This window comes from Lepus europaeus, chromosome 13 (genome assembly GCF_033115175.1).
Source record: "Lepus europaeus isolate LE1 chromosome 13, mLepTim1.pri, whole genome shotgun sequence".
Lineage (NCBI taxonomy): Eukaryota > Metazoa > Chordata > Mammalia > Lagomorpha > Leporidae > Lepus > Lepus europaeus.
Window position 1 is genome coordinate 29121221 of NC_084839.1, and position 13886 is coordinate 29135106.

Genomic DNA, 13886 nt, shown 5'->3' on the forward strand with positions numbered 1-13886 from the left:
TAACCTCTTGCTTTAACCAGCTATTGCAGTAACTATTGCTATGTTACAAACTTACTCCAACTTAGTGGCTTACAAAGAAAACAATCATTTTTTCCTCTCTTACAGTTTCTGTGGATGAAGAATTCAGGAGGAGCTTGAGCAGGCAGTGGCTTAAGATTTGCATGCAGTTCAGTCAAGTGGTAGCTGGAGCCGAGACAGCTGAGGACAAACTGGGCAATTCTGCCTCCTTGTCCAATCATAGGGCCTTTCCATGTGATTTTTTTCCCTCATGGGTTAGTGTAGGTCTTTTCACAGTATGGTGACCTCAGGCGGAAGGACTACTTACATGGGAGCTCAGGGCTCCACATAAATATTCTGAGAGAACCACCCAGCTTTGAAAGTCACAGAGTATCACCTTTACTGTGGTCTCAGGTCCACCCAGGGCAACCACTAAAGAATAATAAAATAGTGTATGACTAAAAATCTACAGAAGAAAACCAAATGGAAGTTTGAAACATACTTGAGAGCTTGTTTGGAGGTTCTAGCAGGGGAGTGCAGCAGCTTGTATACCCTTGACCGAAGACTGGCCTTCCTCTAGCAGGTGAGGTCATCCTCTTCTTCCCGGTGCCCGGCGTCAGGAGGGATGCACATGAAGCAGTGAGGGAGGAAGGGGACACCCTCCTGGCCAGTCAGATCAGCTGAATCAACCGTAGCGATCAGTGGGGTGACAGATGTCGCAGCCAGATCACCCTCACATCCTCTAAAACATTTGATTAGCCCAACCAAATACCCTAAGTTTAACACAGAGCTAAGAGAAATGGAATTAGTCATACATCTTAATTCAACAATTCTAGTGTTGACCCACATTTGACTTTGGATGTACCAGCTTGGCAGCTACGAGGGAAACTAAATTATTTTAAGTAATTGTAAAAATTCCTTGGTTCTCTGACCTTGAAGATTTAAAACACCAAGCATCATTTTCTTTCTTGAGCTGACCAGTGAACTTGAAACAGCAAGCCAACTATGCAGTTGACTTGTGCCATTATAATATCCCATCTCTGCATACACAGGGGCTTGCATTAGGTAGGTTCTTTAGTCTCAGTTACTACAAGTGATACTTTATGTGATTCTTTCATCCCTGGATATCATGGACTACCATTGTTTCACCCCCTCATATTACTGCATACCCACTCCTTCAAACCTAACCAGATCTGATACCAATCACATTTTTCCAAAGGGCACACTGCCTGCAGTCAGTTCTGTACTCATTTTCTCTAATAGGCATTGCTTAATTGCAGACCACAGAAATCACTATAACTGGATAAGACAGAAAGGAACTTGCTAAGTGCATTAGCCTTCAGAATTTCTAGGACTGTATGAGTTCCAAGTTTCAATACCAGTCTGTCAAGAAAAGTGCTTTTACCCCTCCTGCCAGATCTCAGCAAAAATTCTGCTGCCATTATAGTGTTTTAGGTGTAATTTTGGTTGGGTATTATCTCTCCATAGGTGACCTTACAGAGTTATGATTAGACGCATTAGTGACTGTTGTATTACTTGGAAATAGAGAAATTACATTGATTATATTCTAAAACCTCATGTTTATTTTTGCTACGTGGGAGTTAGAATAGTGTTCCCTTTGAAGCTGTTTTATAAATTCTGGTTCCATTTTCAGACTAGGCCTAAAAGCCTGCATCACCCATATCAAATTAAATGTAGAAGGGCCAACATCCAAAGATGTTTCAGCCTATCAGAAGCACAGCCCTGTTTTAAACAATTTCATAGAAACAATATTGCTGAAGAATTATAGCTATGTCCAGCTAAAGAAAATCAAGTAGACTTTCAGATTTATGTATGTTATGGACTTTAAGTTCTCAGTTTACTAAAGGATGGCTTTTCTGCATTTCTATATCCCTGTTGGCAAAGACTGTCTTAGCATTGTTGATGACCCCACTGCTGTTTATATGAAGGTGTTTATGTTTGTAAGGATGTGAACTAGGGCTGCTACTGCCTCTTATTACCTTTAAGTTTATCAGAAATGGGTTGTGGACATGGTTGGGGGAAAGTGAAAGATTGGCATTAACAGGTACAGAATTAGCTTGAGTGATGGGTTGCCTATGAATTGTGAACATATGAAAAAATACCAATATTAGTCAGCTTTTTGTTGCTACAGCAAAATGCTGCTTATGAAGATAAGAGATATATATTTAGTTCACAGTTTTGAAGATTCATAGTCTAAGTGGATATTTGCCCTAGCAGTTAAGACACAGCTTGGAATGTCCTCTTATATTGGAGTGCCTGGGTTCAAGTCCAGGCATTGCTCCTGATCCCAGCTTTCTACTGATACACACTGTGGAAGGCAGCAAGTGATGACTTACATAGCTGAGTCCCTGCTTCCCACGTGGGAAATCCAGATTGAGATCCTGGCTCCCAACATTTGCCAAGATTTGGGGAATGAACCAGTAGGAGGAAGTTCTCTCTCTGCCTACAAAATAAAAAAAATGAGAAAAAAGTTTAAATATCCAACTGGCATAGCACAAGCTTTGGCTCTGGTAAGGAGCCTGTGGCAAATGGAGGGTATGTTTGGTAGAAAGAAGCACATGGTGAGCTAGGAAGCAGAGAAGGCTTGGACCTAAACTCGGGCTTTTATGACACCCTCTTTGAGAGCTGCCTTTTGTGGACATACCCCCAATGGCCTACGGGCCTCCCACTAGGCCCATACCTCCTAATAGTGCCACCCCCAGGGAGCACTAAATAGTTCACTGGCTCTTGTGAAGCAAGCCTGTTTTTGGTGACTTTCCTTGAGGATTCCAGAAGGCCAGTAAAGTAGCATTCCCTTCTCATCCCATTCATCTCATTCTCTCTTTCACTTGTGCTGCCCTTGTCTTCTGCTAGTCCTCTTATTCATCCTGTGTCCTAGGCGCATGAAATCAGCAAGTGTTCTCAAATGTTGAAAATAAAATTTTGGATCTTGTGGGATAAAAGATGTGTATTAGCTAAAAACTAGCAATTAGTTACGATTAAGCAATTTTGTTACTTCTATTGTTGTTTCTAGGCAGAAGAAATCCTTAGACAAGAGCTGGAGAAAAAAGAAACCCCAAGCTTATACTGCTTACTTGGCGATGTCCTCCGCGACCACTCCTGCTATGACAAGGCCTGGGAGTTGTCCCACCACCGCAGTGCTCGAGCTCAGCGTTCCAAAGCCCTCCTTCATCTTCGAAACAAGGAGTTCCAAGAGTGTGTGGAGTGCTTTGAACGCTCGGTCCGGATCAATCCCATGCAGGTTAGACAGTTCAGAAAACCCTGCCTGCTCTTGGCCTGGCAGTTTTCACTGGATTTGATTCTTGCTGAATGTGTACCCATTTTCTATCCTCATAACTAGTGAGCTTATCTTGGAGATTTAAGAACGTAGTCTGTAATCTACTTCTTGCTTGTCACCAAAAGCGAGTAGGTAAGTTTTCCCTCACTTTCTGTTGCTTTAATTTTTCTGTTCCATTTTGTTATTTCTTTCTCTTCTTTGTCGTTGACTCTAATACTCATGTTGCTTTTACAGTTGGATACCATTTTGAGCAGCTTGGTTGGGAAGAAAATGAACGAGAGTCAAAATTGCAGACAGACTAGGACTCTGCAAGTAATAGCTGAAATCAGTAATGAAAGAAACACCTATGTAATAAACAGTGCAATATACTGAATGGATTGTTGATAACCAAAGAAAAAAGTTGAATGTTTGCATAAACAAATAAATTTGGTTGTAAAAATTTGTTAAGATTTGTAAAACAGGATCCATGTTTTAAGTGACATGATGGATCCATGGGAGAAGATCTAATTTGAGGGGAAAGAGATTAGCTTTATTTTGTATTTAGCATGTTCTGTTACTAAGTAATTTCATTATCAAAAATAGTCATTTTTTTCTTTTCTTTTTTTAAAGATTTTTAAAATAAATTTATTTGAAAGGCAGAGTTACAGAGGGAGGAGGAGAGACAGAAAGAAAGAGAGTGAGCAAGCGAGCTCTTCCATCCACTGGTTTACTCCCCAAATGGCTGCAACAGCTGGGGATGGGGCAGGTCGAAGCCAGGAGCCCAGAGCTTCATCCAGGTCTCCTACATGGGCTCAGGGGCTCAAGCACTTGGACTGCTCTCTGCTGTTTTCTCAGGCTCATTAGCAGGGAGCTGGATCAGAAGTGGAGCAGCCGTGTCTTGAACTGGTGCCCATATTGGATGCTGGTGTCACTGGCAAAGGCGTAGCTTAACCTGCTATGCCACAACACAGGCCCCAGTAGTCATCTTTTTCTACAAAATGGTGTATAACTGTCTTCTCATTTCACCAGTCAAAGGCATAATCAAAGTCATGGCTTCTGAAAAACATATACATGGTTATGGTATAATTCTAGTGGAAATAGTAGTTTATAATTAGCTATTAACATTTACTGGAGGTTTACTTAAAAGCCAGGTAATTCATTGGACATTTTAGCAATATTTTAATACAGATGTCTGACTCTGGAGCCAACAGTTGTGATATTTTTTAAATTGTGGTTAACACATACACACAAATAACATAATTTGCTATATTAACCATTTTAAAAAATATTTTATTTTATTTTATTTTTGACAGGCAGAGTGGACAGTGAGAGAGAGAGACAGAGAGAAAGGTCTTCCTTTTGCCATTGGTTCACCTTCCAATGGCCGCTGCGGCCGACGTACCGCGCTGATCCGAAGCCAGGAGCCAGGTGCTTCTCCTGGTCTCCCATGCGGGTGCAGGGCCCAAGGACTTGGGCCATCCTCCACTGCCTTTCCGGGCTATAGCAGAGAGCTGGCCTGAAAGAGGGGCAACCGGGATAGAATCTGGCGCCCCAACTGGGACTAGAACGTGGTGTGCCGGCGCCGCAAGGTGGAAGATTAGCCTGTTGAGCCACAGCGGCGGCCAATATTAACCATTTTTTTATATTTGTTTTCATTTTATTTGAAAGTCAAAGAGACTGAGAAACAGGCAAAGAGAGCTGTTCCATCTGTTGGTTCATATCCCAAATGCCTGCCAAAGCCAGGAGACTCGAACCTGTTGAATCTTCCACATGGGCAACAGGGCCCTAAATACTTGGATCATCATCACGTGCTGCCCCTCAGGGTGCACGTTACCAGGGAGCAGGATTGGTAGTAGAGGAGCCAGGACTCAAACCAGGCACTTCACTATGGATGTAGGCTGCGCAAGCGGTGACTTAACTCTGGTTGTCATCTTTACCAGTTCTGAATGAACCGTCTGACGGTTCTTCCTACTTACAGTGGTGTTAAGTACATTCCCATTGTTGGCGACCCATCTCCAGAATATCTCATCTTGTAAACCTGAAACTCTGTATCCATTTAAAAACATCTCCCCTTGATCTCTCTCTCTCTTTCTCTGTCTCTCTCTGTCTCTCTGGCCCTTGGTAGCGATCATTTACTTTCTGTCTGATGAGTTTTTTAAACTTATTTATTTATACTTTATTTGAAAGGCAGAGAGACACAGATCCTTCATCTGCTGACTCACTCCCCAAATGCCCACAAAAGCCCGTCTCATGAATTTAACTAATACATGTGCCTCACAAAAACAGAATCATACAGTGTTTATCCTTTTGTGACTGGCATGTTTCATGTAGATAGTGTTCTCAAGGCTCATCAGATGTCAGAACCATCTAACTCTGGAGACTCTTGTAGGTAAATACCACATTTTGTTTACCCATCATTCAATGACAGTGGAGTTGCCTCTAACTCTTAGCTATTGCAAATACTGTTGCTTTGAACATGCATTGCGTGTCCAGTTTTGAACTGGGTAGACTCAAGAACTGTCTTTTAAAAAATAGATGTTTATTTATTTATTTGAAGTATAGAGATACACACACACACACACACACAGAGCTCCCATCTGCTGGTGCGTTCAACAAACAACTGCAGCAGCTGAGGCTGGGGCAGACCAAAGCTGGAAGTGTGGACCTATATGGATGGCAGGGCCCCATGTACTTGCACCATCACCTGCTGCCTTATACGGTGTACAAGAACAGGAATCAGGAGCAGAGTGCATTTTTTGATTGGTTGATCTGTTTACTTTTCCCAGTGTAGGTGGTGAATATGACAAGAACCTTCTAAATTAGGTGACTGGTAAAAAGCCTGGAAAAGAGGCAAGCACAGGGCTAAGTACAGAACATCAGTCGCAAGTAAAAGGTGTACTTGGCTGCAGGAATGCTTAAAGTGTCCTTAGGAGTCAATTTTTATTGACCACTTGTTCTAACTCATGGTTTTCAGTTGAGAGTGCTTTTTTTCCCTTTCCCTTCAAAGGACATTTGGCAAATTCTGGAGATATATTTGGTTTTTACAGTGGGTGACCAACATCTAGTGGGCACGATTCCCATAATGCACAGCACTGTCCCCCATAATAAAGAATAATCTGGCCTATGTCAATAGAGCTGCAGTTGAGAAACCCTGCCCTAACTTGGTTTCACTCTGTTTTTGTTGTTGTTGTTAGATAACAGTACTTACTCTGTATTGTGTTACTGATATTTATCTTTCTTAGAAAACTGTGTCATATCGTTGCTGTCATAGTAGCCTCTGACTGAAGTTTACCTAACCACAGCTGCCATGAGTAGGGAAAATGAATTCCTTGCCACACTGTCAGTTAATCAATGCCAGATCCCACACACACATAAATTATTGCATCAAGTCAGTCCATTCTCAGGGTGGCCGCATTATCATTTCCCAAATGCCTCCTTGGCTGTTCTCCTCAGTCTCCTTTGCTGGTTCCCATGGGTGCCTTAGGCTTAGTCATTGAGTCTTGTCCCTGTCTACACTCACTCTCTTGATTTCATCCAGTCCAGAGCATTAAATACCAGCTGTACATGGACAACTACAACACTTGTCAGTCCTGTCTTCTCCTTTGAACTCTGAAATTCTGTTTATTAACTGCTTACTCAGGCTCCCCATTCATTACTCTAACTTAAAATTTCTAATATGTGAAATGTTCTCCACCTCCTAAAACCTATTCCCCCTAAGCTCACCCCTATCCCTATAAATGGCAGCCCTATCCAATCTTGGAATCATCTTTGACTTCTCTTTCCCTGGTAGCCCACAGCAAATCCTTAAATATCTGTCTTCAAAGTATCTACACAATCAGACTACTTTTTTCCACCTGCCACCCTCCTGGTCTAAATTCCCATCATTTCTCTCCTGGTTAGTTATAAGACCTCCTATTTTGATCTTCCTGCCTCTCTCCTTTCCCCCATTTCCCTGTTCTCTAGTGAACATCCAGGTTAATCCTTTCAAACTTGGGTCAAGTATGTTACCCCTCTGTTGCCCATTGCACTACTGACAACAGCCAGAGTCCTTCATGGCTCTCAAGGCTTTTCTCAGTGGAGTTTCTGTCCATTCTTTTCCTTTCTTCCCCTAAATCTTCCCTCCCACATCATCTTCTTGGTTCTTTTTTGATATACCAGGCACAATCCTGCCTCAGGGTCTTAGCGCTTGCTGTTCTGTTTCCGGAGTATTCTAGATACTTACATGCTTTGCTCCCTCACCTCATTGAAGTCTTTGCTCAGTGTCACTTTCTCAGAGTGGTCTTCCACACTCATTCATTTAAAATCACACTCTACCCTAGACTCCTAATTTTCCTTCCCTGCTTTATTTATTTTCATTGCATTTAGCACCTTCTATTACTTATAACTTAACTTTAAGAAATTCTATTTCTCCTCCTCTGGAATGTAAATTCTATGAAGATGAGAATTTTCATCTGTATGGTTCATTGAGATTTTCTTTGTACCTACAGCAATGCCTTGCACATAGTAGGCGTTCAGTAAGTATTTGTAGAAGGGGTGAAGAACATTGACCATTTTTTCAGAGAAATATATACTAGTTGTCTGCTGTGCACGTAGCACTGAGCCAGAGGATAGAGAAGTAACAACAGATAACCACATGGTTTGCTTTGTACCCTCAGTACAATCTAGTGAAATGAACACAGGTAAAACTAACTAACAATTCAGTGCATCAAAGAAATAACAAATGGGTTATTCGTAAAGTACTACTTATTTAGAGTCCAAAGAGAACATTTTTACCTTTGGTAGACAGTGAAGAGAGGATGCTGAATTTGATTTTCAAAAACGAAGTAGTACTTGAGTAGGTAAAGGAAGGGTAGTGGTTATAGCCTTCCAGGCAGGGAGAGAGTACAAACAACGCCTTGGAAACAGAGAAGGGTGTGTGTGTGTGTGTGTGTGTGTGTGTGTAGAGGACAAAGGGGTTAGTGAATAGGTTAAGTTTTGAGAGTAAGAGAAACAGAGTAGGTACAGCGGGAATGCTAGCTGGAGCCAGGCTATGAAAGGTTTTAAATGTGAGTATGAATTGTTTGGCTTTTTATTTGGCAGAGGAAACCTTCAGGGGCTGATTTGTCTGGGGCTTTGTTTTAAATGAAAAAATGTGGTGTGCAGGGAGGTAATTCAGAAATATTGCCTTGGCAACACTGCTTGTGGGAGACACTAGAAGTAGGCAGGGTTAGGAGACTGTGTAATAGCTTGGTTTTAGCCTTGACAGTTGTCAGTGTGGGTGGGGCCCTGGGATGGAAGGGATGATGAGAAGGAACTTGCACGGGAGATTTGACAGGTCTTGATGGCCTCATTATGTCATTTAGAATTAATTACTTAGACAAAGAAATGACAATTTCTCAAAGCAGAGTCACAGTTCAGACAGATGTTATGCAAGGGTATTTACAGCTTGTCATATGGATCCAATTCAGGCAGACTGTATGCCCTGCCAAAATATGCAGGCATTGGATGCTTCAGTTGTGCAGTACTGCTGCAGACCCAGACTTGAGCACCAGCTGCTCTTCTCTGAAGAAGACGAGCTCCTATGTGCTGGGTTGTTTCCTTTAAGTACTGCAATAAAGGAAAACAGGAAAATAGAACTTAAAAAATTTAATCTTCTTTTTTGCAGACATACCCAACCAATTAGGTTTAATAACAGAAGTCAGGCAAACTAAAAATGGCTTTTGTGCATCCTGCTAACTTTCTAAAGTCCGGTTAGCACAGAAATAGATGTGTTTTGTCTTATCAGGGTTAGGCTGCAAAACTATGCGTATTGTCTCTGGTGCATTTGTTAGAGAACCCAGAAGACATGTGCCATTTACATTTGTGTTTTTGAGGTTCCTGTCACCTATACCCCACTTGCTTTGTTTTCCCAAACAATTCTGAAACTAAAATTAAACCTTAGATTGCTGGAGTCAGTGACATGCTAGAAGCAGAAGAACGTGGGAGGGACAGCTAAGCGAAGCTCCTAGGCATGATCTCACAGTCACAGGACCCAATTTAAAACATGAATTGTTACTCCTGTTCCTAGGTGATTATTACTCCCATTGCCTCTTAGATTTATGCAAAAAGTAAAAAAGAAATTGCTTTGATCTCAAGTCAGCGTGTGAAACACTGAAAAGGGAAGATGTTACTTACTGTTAATAATCCAACCCCTCCTCAACGCACATTTTTTTTCTTTTGTCAAACTCTCCATCCTGTTTTACATTTATTTTCCTTAACTCTCCTCCGTAGTCAACTGGTCACTCACCTTTGTGGGTTATGTGATGCTGCTGGCTCTGTATATGAAGACATGCAAAGGCAGAAGGGGTGTGGGAGTTCAGAAGAGGTGAACAGTCTGTGTCCTGCTGGGGCCATGGGAAGCTTGTGCTGGGATGTGATGGGAAGGAGGTGTTGCGTGAGTGATGGGAAGTGAGTAGATGTTCAGGACACGAGCTGGCTTCCCCGGGGGCAGAGGGTTTGAGAAAAGGCATGAATTCAAGAGTTCATTAAGCATGGCTCACCGTTCCATTTCCATAAGCCTGTTCTCCTGGTAACTCAGACAGTAGTGCTTGTCCCACATGTTTCATTTTTAAATAGAGTTATATTGCCAGTGGTTGCATTAAAAGAAGGTGAGACACGTTTTATAAGCACCCACTTTGTTCATCTCTGCTGTGGTCTCATCTAATACTGTTCAATGTTTAGTGCCTGTGTTGTGAACAGAGCTCTCACTTTATAATATACATGAATCTGAGGGATCACAGTAACATCCGGTCTCCTCTGACTCCCATCTTTGCCAGATGCAACTTAAACAACATAGTTCCCTTCTAAGAACAGCATGCAGGTTTTTTGCTAGTAAGACCTGTGCTTACCTCAAGTCGTTAAGGACAGCCAACTCCATGTCTTGACTTCTCTTGGGAGAAATACCTGAGCCAATATCGCTATAAGCCCCTTGGTATATGCTGGATATTTGTGCTGTGCTGGGGCCTATGAGAAACAGGAAGTTACCTGGCTACCAGTTGGCAAGCTTAGTGGGAAATGGGGATAGCAACAGGCTTAAGAATCTGGGGAGGGGCTGACATTGTAGCATAGTGGGTGAAGCTGCCACCTGCAACCTTGGCATCCCATTTGGGTGCTGGTTTGTGTCCTGGTTGCTCCACTTCTGATCCAGCTCTCTGCTCACAGCATGGGAAAAGCAGCAGAAGATGGTCCAAGTGGTTAGGCCCCTGCCATCCACTTGGAAGACCTGGAAGAAGCTCCTGGCTCCTGGCTTCACTCTGATGAGACCCTGACCATTGTGACCATCTGGGGAGTAAACCAACAGATGGAAGGTTCTCTCTCTGTCTCTCTCTTCTTATCCCATATCACTCTCTGTAATTCTTATTTTCAAATAAATAAATAAATATTTAAAAAAGAGAGAGAGGGGGATCTTCCATCTACTGGTTCATTCCCCGAATGACTGCAAGAGCTGAGGCTGAGCCAGGTGGAAGCCAGGAGCCAGAAACTCCATCCATGTCTCCTGTGTGAGTGGCAGGGGTCTAAGCTCTTGGACGATCCCATGCTGCCTTCCTGGGCTCATTAGCAGGAAGCTGCATTGGTAGCAGGGTAGCTGGGACTCAAGCTGGCACTCTGATATGGATTGGCAAAATCACAAACAGTGTCTTTACCTGCTGAGCCACAACATCTGTCCCAGCTTCCCCTGTTATTAATATCTCAGTATATTTGTCACAATTGGTGAACAACACTCAGCTTCCCCTATTTTTTTTAAATCTAAACTCCTTTTATTGTTCCTACTCTTCCAGCCACTAGTTACAAACATTCTGTGTTCAGATCCAGTTTCCTTTTTAATTTTAGCATTCCCATATGATCCAGAGATTAAATTAATGTGCCTGCAACTATGAAAAGTAAATTCTCCTTTCATTCTTTGAATCTTGACTTTTTACCTTGAGCAAATGAAAATGCATAAAATTCGTTCGGGTTCGTCAGTATTCAGGTTTTCTTACATGTACATGAAAAATGAAGTCATAGCTGTTTCTGCACTACCTGTCTTAGCCAAAGTACTCCATAGACAGTTGAATTTGCCAGTTTTATGTTTTTGAATTTCTTTTCAATGTTTATTTTCATTTTATTGGGAAAGCAGACAGTGATGGAGACAAAGACAGAGAGCTCTTCCATTTGCTGGTTCTTTTCCTAGATACCCACAATAGCCATATCTGGGCCAGTCTGAAACTGGGAACCCAGAATTCAATCTGACTGCCGCATGGATGGTAAGGAACCAAGTACTTGAACCATCATCTCCTGCTGCCTCCCAGGATATGCATTAGCAGGGAGCTAGAATCAGAAATGGAGTCAAGATTCAAACCCAAGCATTCTGTTAGGGGATGCAGACATCCCAAGTAGCATCTTAATTACTGTGCCAAATGCCTACCCCAAATTTACCAGTTTGTATTAATAATATCAAATGCTCCATATGGAAAACTCATTAACATATTTCTCATGATGGTTTAATTTTTCTACCCAATTAATTGATGCTAAGTAAAATTTTAGAAATTCGTTGTCAAAGATAAACCATTGTATATTATTAAAAAGGGTGTTATAAATTCAATTTAAAAGCTAAAACAGTGAAGATAAAAGTTATTTGTTTTAGTGATTACAATAAGGTCATCTTTGTTGGTGAGATGTATTTTTTGTAGGCAGCAAATAGATGGGTCTTATTTTTTAATCCATTCAGCCAGTCTGTATCTTTTTTTTTTTGACAGGCAGAGTGGACAGTGAGAGAAAGGTCTTCCTTTTGCCGTTGGTTCACCCTCCAATGGCTGCCGCGGTAGGCGCGCTGCGGCCGGCGCACCGCGCCGATCCAATGGCAGGAGCCAGGTGCTTCTCCTGGTCTCCCATGGGGTGCAGGGCCCAAGCACTTGGGCCATCCTCCACTGCACTCCCTGGCCACAGCAGAGAGCTGGCCTGGAAGAGGGGCAACCGGGACAGGATCGGTGCCCCGACCGGGACTAGAACCCGGTGTGCCGGCGCCGCAAGGTGGAGGATTAGCCTAGTGAGCTGCGGCGCCGGCGCCAGTCTGTATCTTTTAACTGGAGAGTTGAGGCCATTTACATTCAAGGTGACTATTGATAAGTAGTGACTTGGCCCTGCCATTTTTACATAAATATTCCTATTGTTTGCTTTGGATTTCCTTTTTATGTTTTACTGGGAGATTTTCTGCCTTTACCTTCTTTCATAGTGATAACAATGTTTCTGTGTTTCATACCTTAAGCATCTTTTATAAGGATGGATGAGTGGTGAGAAATTCTTTCAATTTCCGTTTGTTATGGAAGGTCTTCATTTCACCTTTATTCATAAATGAGAGCTTTGCAGGGTGTAGTATTCTGGGTTGACAGTTTTTTTTTTTTTTTTCTCTCAAGACTTGGAATATATCTCACCGTTCTCTCCTAGCCAGTAGGGTTTCTGATGAGAAGTCCACTGTGAGTCTGATTGAAGATCCTCTGAAAGTAATCTGGTGTTTCTCTCATGCACATTTTAGAATCTTTTCTGTATATTTTACTGTGGAGAGTTTGACTACAGTGTGTCATGGTGAAGATCTTTTCTGGTCATGTCTATTAGGAGTTTTATGTGCTTCCTAAACTTGAATGGCGCTTTCTTTTTCCACATTGGGGAAGTTTTCTGTGATTGTTTCATTGAAAAGGCCTTCTAATCCATTTTCTCTTTCCATACCTTTAGAAACTCTAAAGACCTGTATGTTGGGTTGTTTGATAGTATGCCATAAATTTCCAGCACTGTTTTTTAGTTTTCTAATTTCTTCCTCTTCTTCTTCTGCTGCTGCTGCTGCTTCTGCCTTTTCTTTTTGTCTGACTGTAAAATTTCCAATGATTTGTCTTGTAACTTGGATATTCTTTCTTTGGCCTCACCGAGTCTATTGTTAAGGCTTTCCACCACATTTTTTATTTGATCCATAATTTTCTTCATTCTAGTATTTCATTTTTTAAAAAGATTTATTTATTTATTTGAAAGTCAGAGTTACACAGAGAGATAAGGAGAGGCAGAGAGAGAGAGAGAGAAAGGTCTTCCATCCACTGGTTCACTCCCCAGTTGGCTGTAATGGCTGGAGCTGCGCCCATCTGAAGCCAGGAGCCAGGATCTTGTTCTAGGTCTCCCATGCAGCTGCAGGGCTCAAGCGCTTAGGCCATCTCCTACTGCTTTCCTAGGACATAGCAGAGAGCTGGATTGTAAGTGGAGCAGCCAGCTCTTGAACTGGAGCCCATATGGGATGCCAGCACTGCAGACAGCAGCCTTACCTGCTACGCCACAGTGCAGGCCCCAAAAATATTTCACTTTGATTTCTCTCTCTCTCTTTCTTTTTTTTTTTTTTTAAGATTTATTTATTTACTTGAAAGAGTTACACAGAAAGAGAAGGAAAGGCAGAGAGAGAGGTCTTTCATCTGCCAGTTCACTCCCCAGGCTGAACAGCTGGAGCTGTGCCGATCTGAAGCCTGGAGTCAAGAGCTTCTTCTGGGTCTCCCACATGGGTGCAGGGGCCCAAAGACTTGGGCTATCTTCCACTGCTTTCCCAAGCCATAGCAGAGAGCTGGATGGAAAGTGGAGCATC

The 13886-nt window shown here is 42.3% G+C and overlaps 1 protein-coding gene across 1 annotated transcript in view; it reads left to right on the forward strand.

Annotated features, from left to right (window-relative positions):
- Positions 1-13886, forward strand: part of TTC27 (tetratricopeptide repeat domain 27) — a 213417-nt gene that overhangs the window by 129679 nt on the left and 69852 nt on the right. The window contains exon 13 of the mRNA XM_062209233.1: positions 3032-3259. Coding sequence (XP_062065217.1) covers positions 3032-3259 — 228 coding nt within the window. The remainder of the gene's footprint in view (positions 1-3031; positions 3260-13886) is intronic.